Source organism: Cenococcum geophilum, assembly GCF_001692895.1.
Source record: "Cenococcum geophilum 1.58 unplaced genomic scaffold K441scaffold_54, whole genome shotgun sequence".
In the NCBI taxonomy this organism is placed as follows: domain Eukaryota; kingdom Fungi; phylum Ascomycota; class Dothideomycetes; order Gloniales; family Gloniaceae; genus Cenococcum; species Cenococcum geophilum.
The window spans coordinates 84,156-101,429 of NW_027137612.1; the positions used below are offsets into that span (position 1 = coordinate 84,156).

Consider the following 17,274-nt stretch of genomic DNA (forward strand, 5'->3'; position numbering starts at 1 on the left):
TGGCTTGTGAAGCAACTGAATCGCATCCTACTGTTATCGATAAAAGCTAGCTAATAGGATCAATAGGATCAAGGCTCCGTGATGAAAAATATGATGTCGTAGAATCTGCTGATTTCCATATACAATTGCTATATATATCCAACCTTTGGAGTTAAGTCGCTCAAGATAAGGCAGCTAATATTCATCATTTCTATAGAACGGAATTTTACAAACAGCGAGGTTTGGAGGGAGATTTAGGGTGCCATGGTTGTTAAAATTCGCGATATGTAAAGGCTCGAAGGAGAGCAACGGCACGGGGGGTTCTTTTACCTTCCGAGTCGGTGGAATTAAATATTGAGTTGGTGGAACAAAGTCTATATCATTAGAAGTACGATTGGAAGGTATCGTTGATTGATGTATAATATTTGAATCTATGTAGGTAATACGCGTACTTTTGATTCTGGTGTTTTGGTGTTCTGCGCACGGTCCAATTATCGTAGGACGTTACCAGCCCAGGGATAGGCGTCTGGGTCAACTTGGTAGTCCTGGTGTGACATACAAAACGGACTACGAATCTTTCATTACTGTATTTCAACACTCTGTCAATGGCTCATTACTGGTTCGATTTTGCGTCGAATTTTTTCCTTCGGAGTGTTTCAAGTTTCGCGCACTGTCTGGATTGCTTGAAAGGGTCGATGGAACGGAGGTAGATAGAGTCGAATTCCGTGAAGTAAAGGTAAGCGGGGTCGAGGCCAGTGGAGTGGAGGTCTGTGGGGCAGATGTCAATGGCAGGTGTCGATGGAGTAGACCTCGATGGGGTAGGTGTCGGTGGAGGGTCCCTGGTAGCGCATCCATTGCTGGCAGTGCATCGGTCAGAAGATGTTCCTCCGTATGATCTACTTTGCTCTTCTTCAGCTTGCGCCAAACTCGCCATAATTCTACAACTGTTAGAAGAGGTCCAAATAGAGCTTCCGAATGATCGGGCATATTACCCCAGAGTTCCAGAGAAGTATCCTTGAGAAACGGTAACCACACTAACACGGCTGTCGTCTGACCATAGCCTTCCAAAGGTGTGGCAAGTATTTTTTCGTAGCCTCCCAAGGAAAATACCCAAAATTATGAGTCTGAATACAACCGCCATTCCGATGAAGGGCTGAGCAACTATGAGGTTGTTGTAGCTGGTAGGAGAGAATGGCAGGCTAAGATCGATAACAGAACCACGTTTATAAGATGGCAAAAAGCCGCGTAACGCCTAGCATTCCCATGCCATTTCAGGTACAGCCTGTTTCGGGACGGTATTGGTGAAGTATGTAGCAGCTTACGCCATGAACATAAAGTATAAGTGGATAAAGTGACTTGTCTTAAGTTCAGGTATAGCTACACCTAGCTGCGCCATTTGAAAAGCCATGAGGTCTTGGATGAAGATTATCTCGAAGATTGAAGAAATTTGTCTGAAGCGTACGAGCCAGCAATGAAGATGGATAGGCAGAGGAAGACATTCGTTTCCATACTGATTTTTGTAGACTTTGAAGGGCTCCGACTATTTCCGCCAAAGGCGTGGCTATAGGTATCGGTAAAAGCGTAGGAGAGGTAAAGCAAAGGGCTGAATAGGATTCTGCTGCCGACTTGCATGAAATACGATATCATGACCTGTTTCCTATTTAGAGGCATTCATGGGCTTGAATGCACAATTCCGAGTTTTCCCTAGAGAGTTGCCCAAGGTCTTGCGTTGGTAGTGAAATACATTTGGACTTACGCCTTTGCCAGAGATGTCCTAGTCCGCCCTACTATTAGCGTGCAGTCATTCAGCAGGATGCGTAGGAACTTGCCGGATTTCCAGTACCAAACGATAATGGACACACACCAGAACACGTCTCAGCCAGTAGAGTCTTGTTAAGACGTGAGTTGTGACTACACCAACAGGACTAGAAAATGTGCAGTTCAAAATAGAATGGTCCGCGACAACAGTATCATGGCGGGTTGAATTCATGAGTTTTTCCCTAGTTTCTAACAATAAGTTCCCAAAACCGGATACGCCATCTAGAACAGCTATTGCTTTTTGGTTTAATGGGGAGGCTGAAACGAGACTTGCAAGACATGCAATGGACATAACCATGGGGAAAAGGTATACCCGTTGATATGGACGAAGCCGAAGAGAAAACGTATTGCTAAACATGAGAATATCTGATGGGGGGTCATCTTGAAAAAGAGATGCGAAGCCAGGGCAATAGTAGGCATATATGCCCCCTATAGACACCAAGGCTGTGTGGCAAGAATAGTGGCGTAGTCAAACAGGAACATTGCTTTTTCCAACCGTGTCTCTCGTAGATCTGCAGTTCTGTTAGAAGCTGGGCTGAAGTGAAATCATTGCCTTTAGTACTGTAAGTACATTTCAAGCCTTGGCAGGCGTTGATCAAGATTGCCGATCCTCCTCCGCCTTGCGGCCTGGCAGGCATCTGCGGCGGCGTGTTTGCATTCTGTTTGATAAAGTTTTGGCAACATCATCATCTGCCCACCCATGCGAGGATGCGCTTTCAAACAGTCTTCTATCACAATCGCACCCTCAAGTGTTACCTCCTTTCATCCGCCGGTACATAAGGACAGCTTCTACCTTGTTACCAGAAGATACAAACCATCACCCCGCTCATGAGGACAACATTCCCCAACTACATCATCGCCGACTAGCTTCATCTCATCCAAACCCATCGAGCGTGGTCCCCTCTTACCTTGCATAACTCTTCTTTGTACATTTGAGCTACTATGGCAGCCGAGCCATCCTTAGAAGATGTTCAGGCATTCATTGAAATAACTGGAGGTCAGGTAACAGATCAACAGGCTCGTCAATTGCTCAAGGTATGAGCTGCGCTCAACTCCCGACAAGCTGTATGCTCTGCTTTTCTGCTAATATTATTTGGCACAATTTAGACGGCGGACAATAAACTAGAGCGTGCAATCTCCTCGTTCTTTGACCAAGGTCATACTGGAGCTCAGGTTGGGAGCATGTCCACATACGTCTGGCAATAGTCGCTGAACCATTTTACCGCACATTTGCAGAGTACAGGATGGGACGAAAATCAGTTCACCCAATATGGTTCTAACATTCCATGTGAGTTTGCTGTATATTCCTGCGCGGCTTACTTACGCTCTTGTGTGGTGGCTAGGCTGACCTGCTGAATTTCAAAAGCTTTCCAGATCAACAATTACGAAACAACACCGGCCAACTTTTCTCACACTGGGGCTCCTACTCGGCCTCCCTCAAGAGCCAGCCATCGGTCAACAGACTCTGGCATAAATCTAGTAGATACCCCAATCCCAAGTCAGTCCCAAATACTATGGCACAAGCAGTAGAAGCTTCACAATGGATGAGAGGGCTGATACTAATCATAGGCGTTGAAGCGATTGGCCAGGAGTCGGGTGTTATAGGTAACTCGGGACCCCATTTTGGGCCAGCTACCAAATCATTTTATGATAATAGCAAATGGGCTATAACTCTTGCAGGCTCGTCAGCGCACGAATTCATCCCAGATGTCGAGATCAACCAACGCAAACGTGAAGAAGGCGGGCCCGCCTTTATCAAACCTCTACCATCTGGCGATTATCTTTCGGCTCTGTTCACAATACTCCACTCGATCCCGCTGGTTCGAAACGCCTTCCTCTCCCCGGAGAATTTATTATCTGACTACGGCCACGATGGAAACTGGTGGACAGGAACGGCTATCACGCCCTCCGGGCCCGCCGAGATAGGATCCAGGTCTGTCATCAATCCGGAGCTAGAGCTGATTCACGAAGTACAACGAGTGGCTACTCTTTTGGATCACACAGATCGAGCATATGGTAGCCTAGAACCACTGTGTAATCTTGTTGGCTTCATTAAGGCCGCCGCCGAACTTATCGACGATTACAACAAGCCCGATTTCCACAAATTCTTGATTGGCTGGGAATCGGCAGTGCGCCATCAGACCCCAGGCTATGATGCGAGTAGCTTGTTGCATTGCACAGTAAACGCAAACGGGTCTCTTGAAAATTCTTTCTGGCTTGACGCCACGGTTGTTCATACGACTCCCGGGGAACCAATGACTCTCTATGACGTTTTGGATGATCATATGTTTAGTAACGAGGGTTCTGCATTCGTGAGGGACATTAGCAACGTGTTGATAGTGAAACTCACCCAGTCCGATGCAGGTGCAAAGAGCTTGGATGTAAAAATACCGGCAGTGTTCTACGCGGACAGGTATCTGGAAAGCAATGAGCAGGACATCACATCCATGCGTCACAAAATCAAGCAGTGTGAAGAAGAAATTGAACGAATCGAAGCTAAGAGGACAAACTTCAAGGTCCACAAGAACAAGAAAACTGGGGAATCCGTAGATGCCTTGCTTCTTCTGAAAACAAGCATCAAAGCATTCGAACAACCCGATGGAGAACCGGAGGATCCCCATGATGCCTATGCTCTTACACAGCTTCAAGCAATCTACGAAAGCATCGAACGCAAGATCAAAGGTAGTTTTCGATATTAACTTCTCATTTTCATAATTAACATTTTCCAGAGCTTGATGAACAGAAGCAGAAGGCGCGCGAAATCCTCGAGCGGATTTCCAGTCTATTCAAGGGACCCATCGAGGAACCTACAAATGAAAATAACAACCAGTCTACAAGCTCCTCTAGAAAGCCCATAAGAGAGAGTAGAGTCTCATATGAACTCGCAGAATCCGTTGAAAAAACCCCGAAGGTTCGCTACAAGCTCAGAGGCGTCTCAACACAGTCGAATGTTATCTATGTTTTAAGCCCTGTTGAGCCGAATGATTCTAGCTCTGGGGATACTCCTACAGATGCTTCACAATGGTGGAGGGTTGAATACTCGTATGCCAGCGCTCAGCCATATATCACACGGGAGGTAAGGATGCGCCTTCTTGCGGTCTACGCTAGCGAAATCCTCATTTACCGCCTAATTTCACGAGAAGCTAACAGGCTAATTTCCATTGACAGAAATTTACCGAAAAAGCGGTTCTTGAAAAAGCGAGCGAAGAACGCAATGAAGCCTTACTGGTCTACGCCACTGATGCTGCAATCAGTGCGCCGCCAATACCCTTACCCAAGCCACTCGAAGTAGGTCACTAGAGACTTTCCAGGAAAATCCTATTGTTTCTAGTGCTGATTTTTAAGCAGGCTTTTGTTAAACGTGACAATCTTGCTTTCATGGAAGATCTTCAGACTCATGAGAAAGGCAACACCTGGGAAGAACAGCCACCGGAATACACTTCAGCATATGACCCCGCAAAGTACGATACTTGGGAGCAGTGGAACAACGTGAGCAAGGATGGTGATGAACATAATAAAAGATATGAGGATATGAGCGGTCAAGAGTGGTTGGATAGTCAGACGGACAACGTGAGTAGCAACACGTTGACTCCTGACACAGAGATGACAGAGCGAGAGGGTACTACGGGTCTTGTTGCTGATATGACCGGCTTGAACAGGACTGGGGCAGGAGGGATCGACGAGAGTCAGGACGTCGAGATGGCTGATGGCGCTAACTCAATGAGGGTATTCCAGGATTCTGCTGCGGCTATCTTCTCAGAAGGGTCAGACACGGAACACATCGAGTACACATCTCAAACACGCTGATGGGCCAAATTCAATAGCTCCGGTGGTTATTTTGGATGTCGGTTTTCCCCGGTTGATATAAGCGCATCTCTTCTGGGTATCCGTCACAAATGCGTCGAATTACCAAGCCTTTGAGTCGAACCGAGAGAGTTCCGACGGTAACTGGTATAACTGATGATGTTTTGTCAATGTGGTGCTCGCCGCTTTTTAAATACCCAGTTCTGGAGTGTAAATCCCGAGTTATTGATGCATCTAGCAAGTCCTAAAATGATGAGTGTTCTTGATAGGGCTGGCAGTTGGAACGCTTAGGTGCCAGATGGACTCTACAAACAATGACTGTTGATTGGATCAAGCACGTGACATTTGCAGATACTGGTTTTAATTTAATCCTTGATCGCTCGCACAGATCTTGATTACACTTTTGGAAGGTTTACTATTCCAGATGAAATAGAGTTGCGGGTTTAGGACGGAAGCGGGTTTCTTCAACGAAGTAAGTCAAACACTCTAATCAGCTCATCCGCTGGTTAACTCATTCATGCAACCATCTCAACGGATTTAATATGAGTAGAGATCCCATGAAGTTAATACTTTCCCTAGTATTGCAACCATGCGCTTCTTTCGGCATGGTTGCCGCTCAATTGACAGACTTTAAATCCCGAAAATTTACCATGTCAGAGCAATAAACTCAATTGGAAAGTTTAACTCTAATGTAGTCTGAGAGTAATAGACGCATAATATAAGTATTCGCAATGATTGCAAGAATTTTCACCCGTATCCTCATGCTCACCATAATCGCTCTCGTTCAGATAACACCGAAGACTTTGTATCAAGCCTTCCACGGGTTGACGACGAAGTCCTCGCTCCCTACTTGACAAGTCGTGCAATGGCTCGGTGCGGAAATATCTCAGAATTGCAAGACTTTCTCCGATTCTATACGTCTCCTCATGATTCCGATGTAGTCTTTATCGCCACTGACTTTGAACGACACCAATGTTGTGTAACCGACATCGGGATTTCCACTCTCGACACGAGAGACCTATCTAGCAACCTCATATCCAAAGCACAAAAGGCTATACAGACGCGACATATATGCGTCAAAGACACTGTACCTGGTTGGGTGCGTAAGATCTTCGACAAGAATCCAGAACAAGTTCGTGCAGAAGCCGCAGAATGGATCCAGAAACGAGATATCAAAGCTACTTTAGCAGACATATTTTGTATAACCGATACTAAGTCAATCTACTTCAACCAAAATTACCCGAGAAAGACGAATACGGATAGGTTTAATAGCCTTACCTCGCATACTAGGCCAGCTACTCTTGAGTTTGGGCCGCTTCGTAGTATCGTGCTCGTGTCACACCATCTCGAAAGAGACCTTTTAATCATGAAAAAACTCGGTTTCAATCAGAATGATGTAGCCCCAATCATTGGATACCTAGACACGAGGAGGTTAGCAAAAGAAGCCGGGATAGGAAGCTCGTTTGAACTGCCGATCACCCTCAAAGAGTTGCTAAAACACTTCGGATTGCATCAGAAACTGCTTCGTAATGTCGGCGGACATCTGGACTTCGAGCTCGGAAACACCAATGCTGGTATTCGCGCAGCTATGACAATTCACGCCATGCTCCTCATCGCTCTCGATGAGTTCAACTTCACACTGGAAAGCAAACCGCTTGGATGGTTGTGTCTTGGAAAGATCTCAGCTTTAAGAGCACTTGAGCGAGCAGCGATGCAAATGCAACACGACGGAAAGACCAAACATGCTCACGAGCTAACACAACTCACCCGAGACATCACCATACAAGGGAAAAATGTCTATGAGCTTACTGGAGCAATAACGGACAATGAGCCTCAACAATACGGCTCGGTCAGCGTGTCTCTGCTGCTTGTAACTGCTTGGCGACGGCTTAAGGAGGGCAGTGAGAGTCCTGCTATCCGCAATGTAATGAACAGATTGAAAGCGTTGGTGGAAGAGATTCTGGATACTGACGATTTCATCAATGCTGTGGTTGCATTACCGATTTACTACGCCATGGCTCCGAAACCCCTAGAAAGTTCGGAGTGCTCTAATGTCAAAAAGGCTTCGCCCACACATCACGAAAGCCTTCCCAACCCGGCCATTTCTATTTCACCTGTGCCAAAATCGTCTCGTTCAGATGTCTCATGCTCAGGAGAGTCTTTTTCAGGAAGTTCTCGTTCCAATTCTTTTTCTGATTTGTCTCGTTCCGATATTGTTTCTACACGAGGTTCTCATGCAAGTATGTCTCTCAAATATTCATGTCCCGCACTAGAATTTCCTTGCGGCCCTGGGAGGCCTGTAAATCTCTGGTCATTGATTGAGTGATGGCCAAAAGTACTTTCAATTTTTGAGTTACTTTTTGAAGTTATCCCTCGCAACGCTGCTTCGCGTCCAATGGTTATCGATAAGGGTCAGCCAATCAAATCGTTAGGACCAATGAGCCGTGATGAGATATTTAAGGCTTTTAATAGGTATATGTTTAGTTAGCAGGTCAATGGGTAGCATGGCCGAAGGCATATAAGTAGTCGGCCTCGCTTCTTCCTTTAACTCTCTCTACCTCTACAACTTCTCTAGCTCGATCGCCCTCATCCTCATACCCCTCTTCTTCACCACTCTCCTCACTCTCTCCTCCACCTTCCCTCACCCCAACCCCGCCGCCAACCCCGCCGCCGTCCCCGACTCAAAAATTAAGCCCTGCCACCGCGGCTGGTGCGGCGCACCCTTCTGCTATCCCGAATGCGACCCCAACAACGTCGCCGACTCCAACGCCCCTGCGCTGATCTCGCGCGCGGCTGCCGCTGATCTAATTATGGGTGATGCGGCGCGCCGTTTTGCTATTCGGAGTGTATGCCTTTGGATACGGATGTTGAGGTGGCTGCGCTCCGCGGTGCCGGAGGAGGCGAAGATAAAGCCCTGTCATCATGGATGGTGCGGTGCGCCGTTCTGCTCTCCCGAGTATGGCCCTGACGAGTCTGGTGAAGAGCTGGTTGAGCGCACAGCAGAGCCAGAGGAAGCGAAGATGAAGCCGTGCCGTCACGGATGGTGCAGAGGGCCCTTCTGTTCCCCCGAGTGCGGTCCCCACGGCTCCGGGGAAGCGCTGGCTAAGCGCGCGGCCGATGACACAAATAACATAGAGGAAGCAGACCGAGACACGGCAGCCCTGCCACCACCACTGACTTTCTGCGAGGGCTGCGACTTGTTTTACGAGACATGTATGAGAATGGGTTAAACCTTTATCCTCAGGGCTTTTTAGACTGACTCCCTGTCAGAATTGCGGGCAGCCTACTGGATGCGATGCACCGTGCAGTACCTGTATCGACCTGAGATGAATTTATCCTCATATTTTTAGTTATTAAGGGTACTGGGCGGTTTTTTGACTGGTGTAGTGCAAGTATAATTGCTTCTTTACGGGTGCCAGAGAATGCGATGAGCAGTGGAGTGTGGATGGTTTTTGGTATCTCTACCATTAAACCTCACTGATCAAAGATCTTTATAACGCAACCCCACGGAACTAAAACAAATAACATATCACGCGTACCGGGCCAAAACAATCCGATAGCTGCAAAGATGGGAGAATGAGTGCTCGCCGTACATCCAGATCTAGCTAAGCAGCCCCGTCATCTGATAGGTACTGCGCAGTATTTGGGTATCTTTGCTAGCGCACGCGCGAATGCTTGACACGATACGCGGGAACGCTATATAATGGACATCTCGAGGTCTGCAACTCCTTTACGAGCGTGCGTGCTGCGATCGCTGGGGTCAGGCGGAACTAGGTAAAGAGGAGCTGTGCATCTAGGCTTCCGCAGCTGGGATTGGAACCTCCTGGCCAAAGTCGACCGCTTGGTCTGGTTCAGGTCGGCTCGTGGTACGGCGTGAGGGCTTATTGGTAGGAGCGTAATTCGCACGGTCATGTAATCCCAATACCTTTTAGTGAGTTCTTGGTACTAGCGAACGGCCCGCGTGGAAGAGGTGGTGCCATGAGGTTCCTTTGCCGGACGGTATCTGAGTGGTAGGAAGTAGTGCATGGTGACAAGTACCGCTTGCTGGTGGATAGGGACATTCTTGATATAAGATGGCAGAAGAATACCCGAGAGAATGTCGAACGCGATTCGGGTGTGTGCGAGAGCCAGTTCGCTGAAAGCTGTGGCAATAGCTGTGGCAATGCTTGTGAGGGCATTTCTACGTGCTACCTGCATAGGCTTGTCATTTTCTCAGACAATAGGTGGCCTAAGATGTTCAAGAAATAAAGAGAAGTCTGACGAAGGACTCTAGAGACAAAAGCTTTGCTGCACAAAATTAATCAGTGTGCTAGAAACACAGGTAAATATTCCTGCACTAGAGTTCGCCTGCTTGGAGTGTTAGAATCTTGGGTGGCAATCCAGCAACACGCTTTTCTTTGACCTGAAAGAAGCACGAGTAGAGACAGACTTAAATACTGCGGTTAACATACCGCTTATTCCGTCCTCGTGCCATGAACCTCCAAGCGGTCGAGTTTCCAAAGCCCACACCGCTTGCACAAGTCAGATCACAAGTTCACCAGCCTCAAGAGCGGTGAAAGCATGCAATCCTAGTCGTACAACGTCAAGCACCTCCTTTTCTTCGTGTGACTACGCACTGTTCACTCACTGCTCCTCCCCTATTCAAGCACAAGCACGAGCCATAAAGTAATCTTTCTTCATTTCCTACCTACTCCTTGCACCTCCACTCTCCTCCCCACAAAACTTATTACCCCTGGTTCCCTTAATTTCCCATACCAAGAATCGAACCCCATCAAGCTCTCAAAGCCCTTCCATGTATCAGAAAATCAAAAGCTCCAATCCGCCAAATGCAAGGTAATAGAACCCATGTGCCCGTAGTCGCCCGCCATGCGTATGCGTATGCGAAAGCCAGATCAGAGCAGAGTTGGGTGTATGAAGGAAATAAAGTGTATTGTGAGGAGAAGGAAGACAGGGTAGAAGCATCTATCGCGCGTGATGTGCGAAGAGAAGACTGAAAGGTGGTAGAGGTGTTATAAGAGCAGGAGCGGGGAAATTCGAGGGGAGCAAAGAGGAAGTACGTGCATATAGAGGAGGTGGAAGAATGCAGGGCTCGCTGCCGTGGAACGCCCGCATGCAGTACACTTCTCCTTCTGCACAAGTAAAGCACCAGAGAATGAAAAGAGTTTAGCATCGTTTCTCACGAAACCATGACTCGGTTTGCAAAAAAGAGGCTGTTTTCAAATACGCCAGATGATTGCTTGGTTCGATTGGTACACAGCAATACAAGAACAGAAAAACAGAACAACATTCAGCCGCACCACCCAAGTCATCTCCGCAACTAATAAGTGTGAGAAAAGCGGGCTTGTTGTCGAAGAACAGTAGAAAGAAGTAAAAAAAGCACGAAACCCAGAATGCTCCGTTTATATTCGTACTCCCATCGCCCCAGCCTGGCCCGGCCCGGCCCATTTGCGCAATTCAATGTCGAAAGAGGATTTGCAAAATGTGTGCTGTTACTAGTTGCATTTGCCGTATAATTTCAATTGACGCCTCGTTTTCCAGCGCGTCTGCCCGTCACATGCGCTCTTCGTCCGGGAATTTTGCGAGATTAATATTAAAGTGTGAAGTTTGCCGATTTCGTGACGCCTGTATCCAGCGGATGTAATGCATTGATTGAAAATGTGTCATCGTACCCCCAATGCAAGGAGTATGAAGCCCAAAGTGCTAATATGCTCCCGCTAACGCCAAGCATGCCTATATCTCCACCGTTTTCATTTCAGTCTCTTGAATTGGACTCTTAACACTGCCTGTTTTTGCCTTCTCGCAGTTCTCCTTGTCGCTGCCAAAACTAGTTTTCCGTGGAGTTCCAACGAGGTCCTCGCTCGGTCGGGGTGTGTCGATTGATACAAGCCTCTCAATCGGAGCGCCATTCTTTCCGTTCACTCCGTTTAGGTCTGTGTGTACTCTGATAGGCTGAGGATTCTCCTCGGCAACTCTGGCTAGCGGGCTGGAGATGTGGGCTCTAGGGCTAACACCCTTTGACTTCTGCGAAAAGCGGTGCGGGCTGCGTCCACGTTCCTCAACTACACTTGTCGGACTGGAATAAGGGCTGGCACTATGTGTGCTTCCGGGAGGTGCAGGACCACCCACACTGGCGTTAATGCGTAATCCGCTGCTAGACCGCCTCTTTGGAGCTTTTCGGCCATATTTCTGATCGCAGCGCCAGCGGAGGATCTCGAGATAAGGTGGCTCAATGTTCTGGCGCTTGAATTCGCGGAGTTTGAGCTCGCCAGTGTCCTCGTCCACCCAGACTTTGTCGGTACCCAAATCATCGGCAACCATGGCTAATAATGCAGCCCAGGAGCGCGCGATAACGTACTTGCAATCGTAATCACGGCCGTAGATAATTATCTGACCCCATTGACCGGCAGGGCCAGGAGCGAGGTCCGTAGCAAGGTAGTTACCTCCCCAGTCGCGGGCAAGTGGGATCCAAGCGGGGTGGGCATATGCTTTCTGTACTGCATTTGGCGGCTGCGAGTCCTGGCGTGCGAGTAGCTCCTGCCGCCAGAGCGGATGACCTGACTGCTGTGGCTGCGGTGGTGGGGTGATGGACGACGAAGCACCAGCGAATGCTTTCGATGGGATTTGAGGAGTTCGGTAGTTTGGTTTTTGCGTGAGGTATTCTTCGCTGACCTTGCGCCAATTTTGCCACTCCATAACGATTTCTTCGCAATCGAGCAGCATGCACCCAAATATCACGCCAGTTGGAAGGCCTCCGCGTTCTTGGCCGTCGTGGATCTGTAATGATTCGCGGACATCCTGAGGTAATGTGCAGTCTAGTTCGTGTTCTAGCTCATTGACATCGTTCGAAGTAGCTCCTTCACAAACATTGTCAAAAAGTTCCTCGTAGTGATCTTCCACCCACCGGTCGATGCGCTTCCAAGAATGACCGATGGGAGGAGGCGGAGGCAGGCCCTCGTTGAAGTTCTGCATCTGAATTTCGCCGGACGGGTTTTTGTCGAATGTCTCGGTCTCGGTTGTTTGCCGACTTAGCGACGACCGCATTCCAGGGGAATAGGGTGAGTGAGGTGACATAGGGCCTTTCGGAGAGCCGATGAATCCATTGCTCATGCCCGGGTCATCCTGCCCGTAGGGTGATGCAAGATCTACCCGGGACTCCACGCCGCTCGTTGTGATCGCCGTGAGAGGAGCATGGCGGCTCTGCGGGAGAGGAATATGTCGACCAGTTCGGTAAGGGGAGTCGTGGGAGGCATGGCGATCGTTTGAAGTCATTGTGTGCCAGAAGGAGCGCCATTGCGAGGCAAATCTGCAAGGTTTTGAGTATCACAGAAGGGATTGCAGAAAAGGAGTTTTGTTCAAGGGTTGCTTACGACTGTGCCATGGCCGGCGCGGTCTCAGCTGTGACAGACAGCTTGACAAATGTTCACGGCGGGAGGGAGTGGACGTTGAGGAAGAGAACAGTTGACAAAGCGGTTTCAGTGTTTGGCGATAAGATCGGGAGTGTCGCGCAGAGGAGAGAGAAACTGGGTGAGAATCTTGCAGAGGAGGCACGTCACTGAAAAGGAGTATCAATTAAGCCAAGCTCTACGCGGCGCACGCGCCCTGACCGCCCGATGCTTAATTTTATTAAAACGGTGAGCGGCGGTGCAAATGTGCAAGGCTGACAGGAGGGTTGTGTGGAGGGTTGGAGGTTGAGGAGGTCTTGGTTGGAGGACAGAATGTTTCCCAGTGTTTGGAATTGGCCCTCATGGACAAACCATTTGTGCCAAGCCGAAGAAGTTGCGCGCGGCTGATTCCGAGTGACGGTGGGTAACAAGAGGGCCAGGACGCTGCGGACAATGTAGATAATTCGGTCCTGGAATTAAAATAGCATGGCGAAAGCAGCCGGCCGCTGCCCCATCTCCTCGTGCTCAAGATGAAACACTTTGCTCTTGCGGCGATCGGAGGCAATCTCGTTGTGTTGTTGTCGCCAAACACCTCCCGCGCCTCCTAAATTGCTCGCTGCAGTCGCCATTCGTCCGGCGCTGATCGTCCCTGAGCTAACTCTAGCGCTACAGCAACCAACAGCCCAGCCCCTGTCGCTGAACTGTGCCGACCAAACGGTTACCCGCTGGTTTCTGGCATCTAACCCCTCTCGCACCCGCGCCCACCACTGCCTCTTCCTGTACTGCCTGTGCCACACACCCGCACTTTCCCCGACGGTGGCGAGTTGCCCAGCCTGGAATGCTGCGAAAGCCATGATGCGTGAGGCTTGCCCCCAACCCGCAAGGGACGAGAGCCTCCGCTAATTTTCGCCTCTCACCTCCCACAGAAGCCTTAACGACTATTCTCAAGATTATCTGGACGCCTCTCAAAGCACTCCACTCCCACGGCTAACGCGGCTTGTGTTTAGAGTATTCCAACATTGGTGATTCTTCGGCATTTCACATGCATTATCGCCCTCTTCAGCCCTTACTCTATCGCGGTGTTGCGGGGCCGGCGACACACCTGAGTGCCTGGACGCCTTTTCCATTGTCCTACTCAAATTCTTCCCAAGATACAGTCCTGCAGCTGTCAACGACAATGTAGATGACGCGGCCAATGCACAGCCGCGCCTCTGTGATGCAGCACTTCACACCGTCTTGCGATAACCAGAGCATGCCAAGAGTCCATGTACATGATATCACAGAAAATATTTGCCGGTCTTAGCTAGAGGCGTTCCAAACGCTCATCTCTATTGGTAATAATCGCGAGGATTGCGTTTCATGCTAGATGTCTACATGCAGCTCGCGTAGTGACGTTGATCTCTAAGCCTCAAAATCCCTTCTTCTAACCCGCCAAGCCATACTTTACACACACCAGGCCTCTAATTTAGTGGGCTCTTATCTCAACTGTGGCTTCACCCTAGCTTCGCATGTTCGCCCACATAGAGGCTAGTAATGAATGATCCGCTCCGGCGAAGCGTAGGATCATGGATGCAACCATGACGGCGAAGACAAAGCAAGCAGCTCGCTTCGCCCCATCGGCTAGAAGGTGCGAATAATGATCTGAAACACCTTGACGAACACCCGCATGTGGGAAGCGCGGTTGAGGGCGCTAAATTCCCCGGATCGACCGGGAGCCACGTGGGACGACCCGTATCAGACACGCGCCAGCAAACCCAGTATTGCTGTGATAGGGCGTCTGAGACCCGCATGGGAATCTTCCATGTCTCGATGGTGTGGTTGCGTGTATTCGTGCCGAAGATCTGCTGGGAGGCATTAGGAAATAAATCTCCGTTCTCCCACATGATTGGATTCGGAAATTTTTGTGCAGTGATATTCAAGGAGCCGGCTTCCCAAGGAACTGCAAAAGTTCATCCTGCAATGGCAGCACAATTCCCTCTACTGCTGCTTGAAAGAAGTCGGGATCTTGCAAAGTGCTGCTAGGATCACCAAAGCAACGGAGACAGTGAGTGACTGCAGCCAAGAAAGCTGCCGATAGATTCTCTGTCTCGTTCTCCGTCCATTTATATGCCATAGTGAAAACTGTCCATGGATTAGAATTGCCATTGGAGGCAAAGAAGTCGGCTTGCTGGCGTTGTTCAGCTGACACACCGAAGTACAGTTCTAGAAGTGCAACCGCAAGCGCCAGAAGGATCGTGTTCTTATTATGGAAAGTTCGGCCTGTCTGCACGCCATTTGGTCCGCCGTTTTGGATTGCCATGAGCTTTTGAGTTACATACGGGTGCTCGATGTCGATTGGGCGAGCACCGTTCGAGATGCGGTGAAATAAAATATCCCTCCCGCTCCATTGGTCGCTAAACCAAGGTGTCGAATTGAGCTGCAACGTGGACGATGCAAGTGTGACTGCAAGGATATAACGCTCCTTTCTCGTAAGCTTTGCAGACTTACCGTTGATTAAAGGCGGTTGAGTGAGGAGCTCTTCAAGTGTTACCGTGTCGCATCCATGCCAGGCAATTTCGCTGTGTTGGTTAACAGGGTAAACCCCACGAAGCTTGCCGCTACTATCTAAAGAAAAGCCGATGCAAGGGACGCTTGCATGACGTTGAATCGCGGAGCATATATCTTTGATCTCCTGCAGAGACTTGGCAGACGCACTTGTAGATTGCGGCATGGCCGAGTACGGCGGTGATAGTGCAGAAGGTAACGTAGAGAAACTCACGTTCTTTGAGATTCTGTAATGAGTAAGTAATCAATATCAATGACGGGAAATCCAGTCAATCCAATCTAAAGATCTTGTCCCCCTCAAAGCACTCTGGGCGGGGATTGCAAGGGCGCACACTCTCTGAAGTAAGGCTGTCTGAAGTCCAGGCGACCTCACAAATGGAAGATTTAAATTAGACTTACTTGGACCGCACGACCAGTTTCTCTAACACTTCTTCTTCCGGCTCTTGAATACGGATTTCCGCTTCCTGCCAAGTCCAAGGCGGGCAAGTGCTCGAGAACGACAGGGTGAAGTAGGTGCCCTTATCTATTTGACCCTTTACTTTCGTGACTCCATCAGTGTACCCCATTAAACGCTGTTCCAGCTGTAGATTTGTGCAATGTGACGTGCGGCATGAGCAAGTCCATGACTCTATTAGAACACGGTGAAGGTTTTTTGCATATAACTGGATACGCTGGAGCCGCCTGCCAAAGGAAGGCTTTGATGCCTTCCTGTACGGTTCGAGCTTCTCGCTCCGTCCCGTGAACCTTTCCAGCTCCTTGTTGCAGTCATCCAGCTCTTCTAGCAATCCCTTGATAGTTTTCTTCGACATCCCAAATTTGACCCGTTTTTTGAATTGAAATTTGCGATTCGCTTGTTGTGGATTGGCCATGAGCATGGCTTCGAGGTCATTCCTGGTAACCTAAAAGTCAATATTTTTAGTTAGCTAAAGGCATGTATGGAATGGAGGGATGAGAACGTACGTCGCTTGCGCGGTCTAGGTCCAACTTGCTTGCAATTTTCTTCATGACCTTCTCAATGTCTACAATAGTGCTCTGGTAAGCTTGATATGATTCCGCTAATTTGTCTTGAAGCCTTCCAGCCATCATTTCGTCTTTCCATAACGGCCCATTAGGCTGTGTAATCATCTCCGCGAGTTCGAATTCTGATGTAATGGGCGCTAGCAGTAGCCGTAATGTCTGCTCGTAGTGGACATGCTGATTCCGCAGTTTGCGAATAAATTGCGGAAGCTCTCTTTCCCATCTCATAAACGCTTTGATGGGATCAAGCCCCTCATTGTAATCCTCAAGAGCGGATATGAAGAGTGGCATCACGGCCAGTATGAGGCCTGTGACTTCAGCTCCGCTCATGGCTGCCAACGGATGTCATGGGCGTTAGGTGGTATAGCACAGGCTCGCAGGGAAGCTGTCGATTCCTGAAAGTGGGGGCGTCAGGCCATCGTACAACGAAGTATAAGGGGTTATGTTGCGGGGCGAGCCAAGCCACGATTTCTAATACGAGGGAAAGTACTAACATATAGCTCTCACGACTGAACTTAAAGCAGAAGGCGGAATTAGCCTTATAGAAACTTTGCTATATCTAACTATCAGGCATTATACTTGAATTTTCATTCATAGAATGTTTTGGAGAAGATTTTCATTTTTCTTACAGTCGCTTCGGAAAAGGATGGGTTTATGTCAGAAACCATGATTAAGTACAGAAATTTACCGAATCCTCACCTGTTTGAACCACTTTTCTGTACCCGCGCAT

The 17,274-nt window shown here is 48.8% G+C and overlaps 5 protein-coding genes across 5 annotated transcripts; 2 read left to right on the forward strand and 3 right to left on the reverse strand.

Annotated features, from left to right (window-relative positions):
- Positions 1 to 2,475: 2,475 nt before the first annotated feature.
- K441DRAFT_271936 (uncharacterized protein) lies at positions 2,476 to 6,102 on the forward strand. Its single transcript, XM_067640881.1, has 7 exons — positions 2,476 to 2,832; positions 2,905 to 2,970; positions 3,034 to 3,085; positions 3,172 to 4,479; positions 4,527 to 4,873; positions 4,966 to 5,085; positions 5,143 to 6,102. Exons 1-7 carry the CDS (start codon positions 2,740 to 2,742, stop codon positions 5,602 to 5,604), a joined length of 2,448 nt encoding a protein of 815 aa, XP_067499131.1. The 5' UTR covers positions 2,476 to 2,739; the 3' UTR covers positions 5,605 to 6,102.
- A 1-nt stretch (position 6,103) lies between these two features.
- K441DRAFT_271846 (uncharacterized protein) lies at positions 6,104 to 8,122 on the forward strand. The gene has a single exon (XM_067640880.1). It carries the CDS (start codon positions 6,467 to 6,469, stop codon positions 7,925 to 7,927), a length of 1,461 nt encoding a protein of 486 aa, XP_067499132.1. The 5' UTR covers positions 6,104 to 6,466; the 3' UTR covers positions 7,928 to 8,122.
- A 3,164-nt stretch (positions 8,123 to 11,286) lies between these two features.
- K441DRAFT_271973 (cell wall assembly and cell proliferation coordinating protein) lies at positions 11,287 to 13,219 on the reverse strand. Its single transcript, XM_067640882.1, has 2 exons — positions 12,969 to 13,219; positions 11,287 to 12,904 (listed from the first exon to the last, which is right to left on the reverse strand). Exons 1-2 carry the CDS (start codon positions 12,977 to 12,979, stop codon positions 11,332 to 11,334), a joined length of 1,584 nt encoding a protein of 527 aa, XP_067499133.1. The 5' UTR covers positions 12,980 to 13,219; the 3' UTR covers positions 11,287 to 11,331.
- Positions 13,220 to 13,459: 240 nt separating this feature from the next.
- On the reverse strand, positions 13,460 to 13,837 carry K441DRAFT_680896 (uncharacterized protein; the record flags this gene model as incomplete). The annotated part of the gene is made up of 1 exon (XM_067651414.1): positions 13,460 to 13,837. One exon carries the CDS (start codon positions 13,835 to 13,837, stop codon positions 13,460 to 13,462), a length of 378 nt encoding a protein of 125 aa, XP_067499134.1.
- Positions 13,838 to 14,898: 1,061 nt separating this feature from the next.
- K441DRAFT_689858 (uncharacterized protein) lies at positions 14,899 to 16,874 on the reverse strand (the record flags this gene model as incomplete). The annotated part of the gene is made up of 3 exons (XM_067652340.1): positions 14,899 to 15,754; positions 15,927 to 16,426; positions 16,488 to 16,874. 3 exons carry the CDS (start codon positions 16,872 to 16,874, stop codon positions 14,899 to 14,901), a joined length of 1,743 nt encoding a protein of 580 aa, XP_067499135.1.
- Positions 16,875 to 17,274: the final 400 nt, after the last annotated feature.

Coding starts and splice junctions, on each gene's coding strand:
- K441DRAFT_271936 (XM_067640881.1), top strand. CDS start 2,740: ATGGCAGCCGAGCCATCCTTAGAAGATGTTCAGGCATTCATTGAAATA. Junction 4,874..4,965: donor AGCCATATATCACACGGGAG/GTAAGGATGCGC, acceptor TTCCATTGACAG/AAATTTACCGAAAAAGCGGT. Junction 5,086..5,142: donor CCTTACCCAAGCCACTCGAA/GTAGGTCACTAG, acceptor CTGATTTTTAAG/CAGGCTTTTGTTAAACGTGA.
- K441DRAFT_271846 (XM_067640880.1), top strand. CDS start 6,467: ATGGCTCGGTGCGGAAATATCTCAGAATTGCAAGACTTTCTCCGATTC.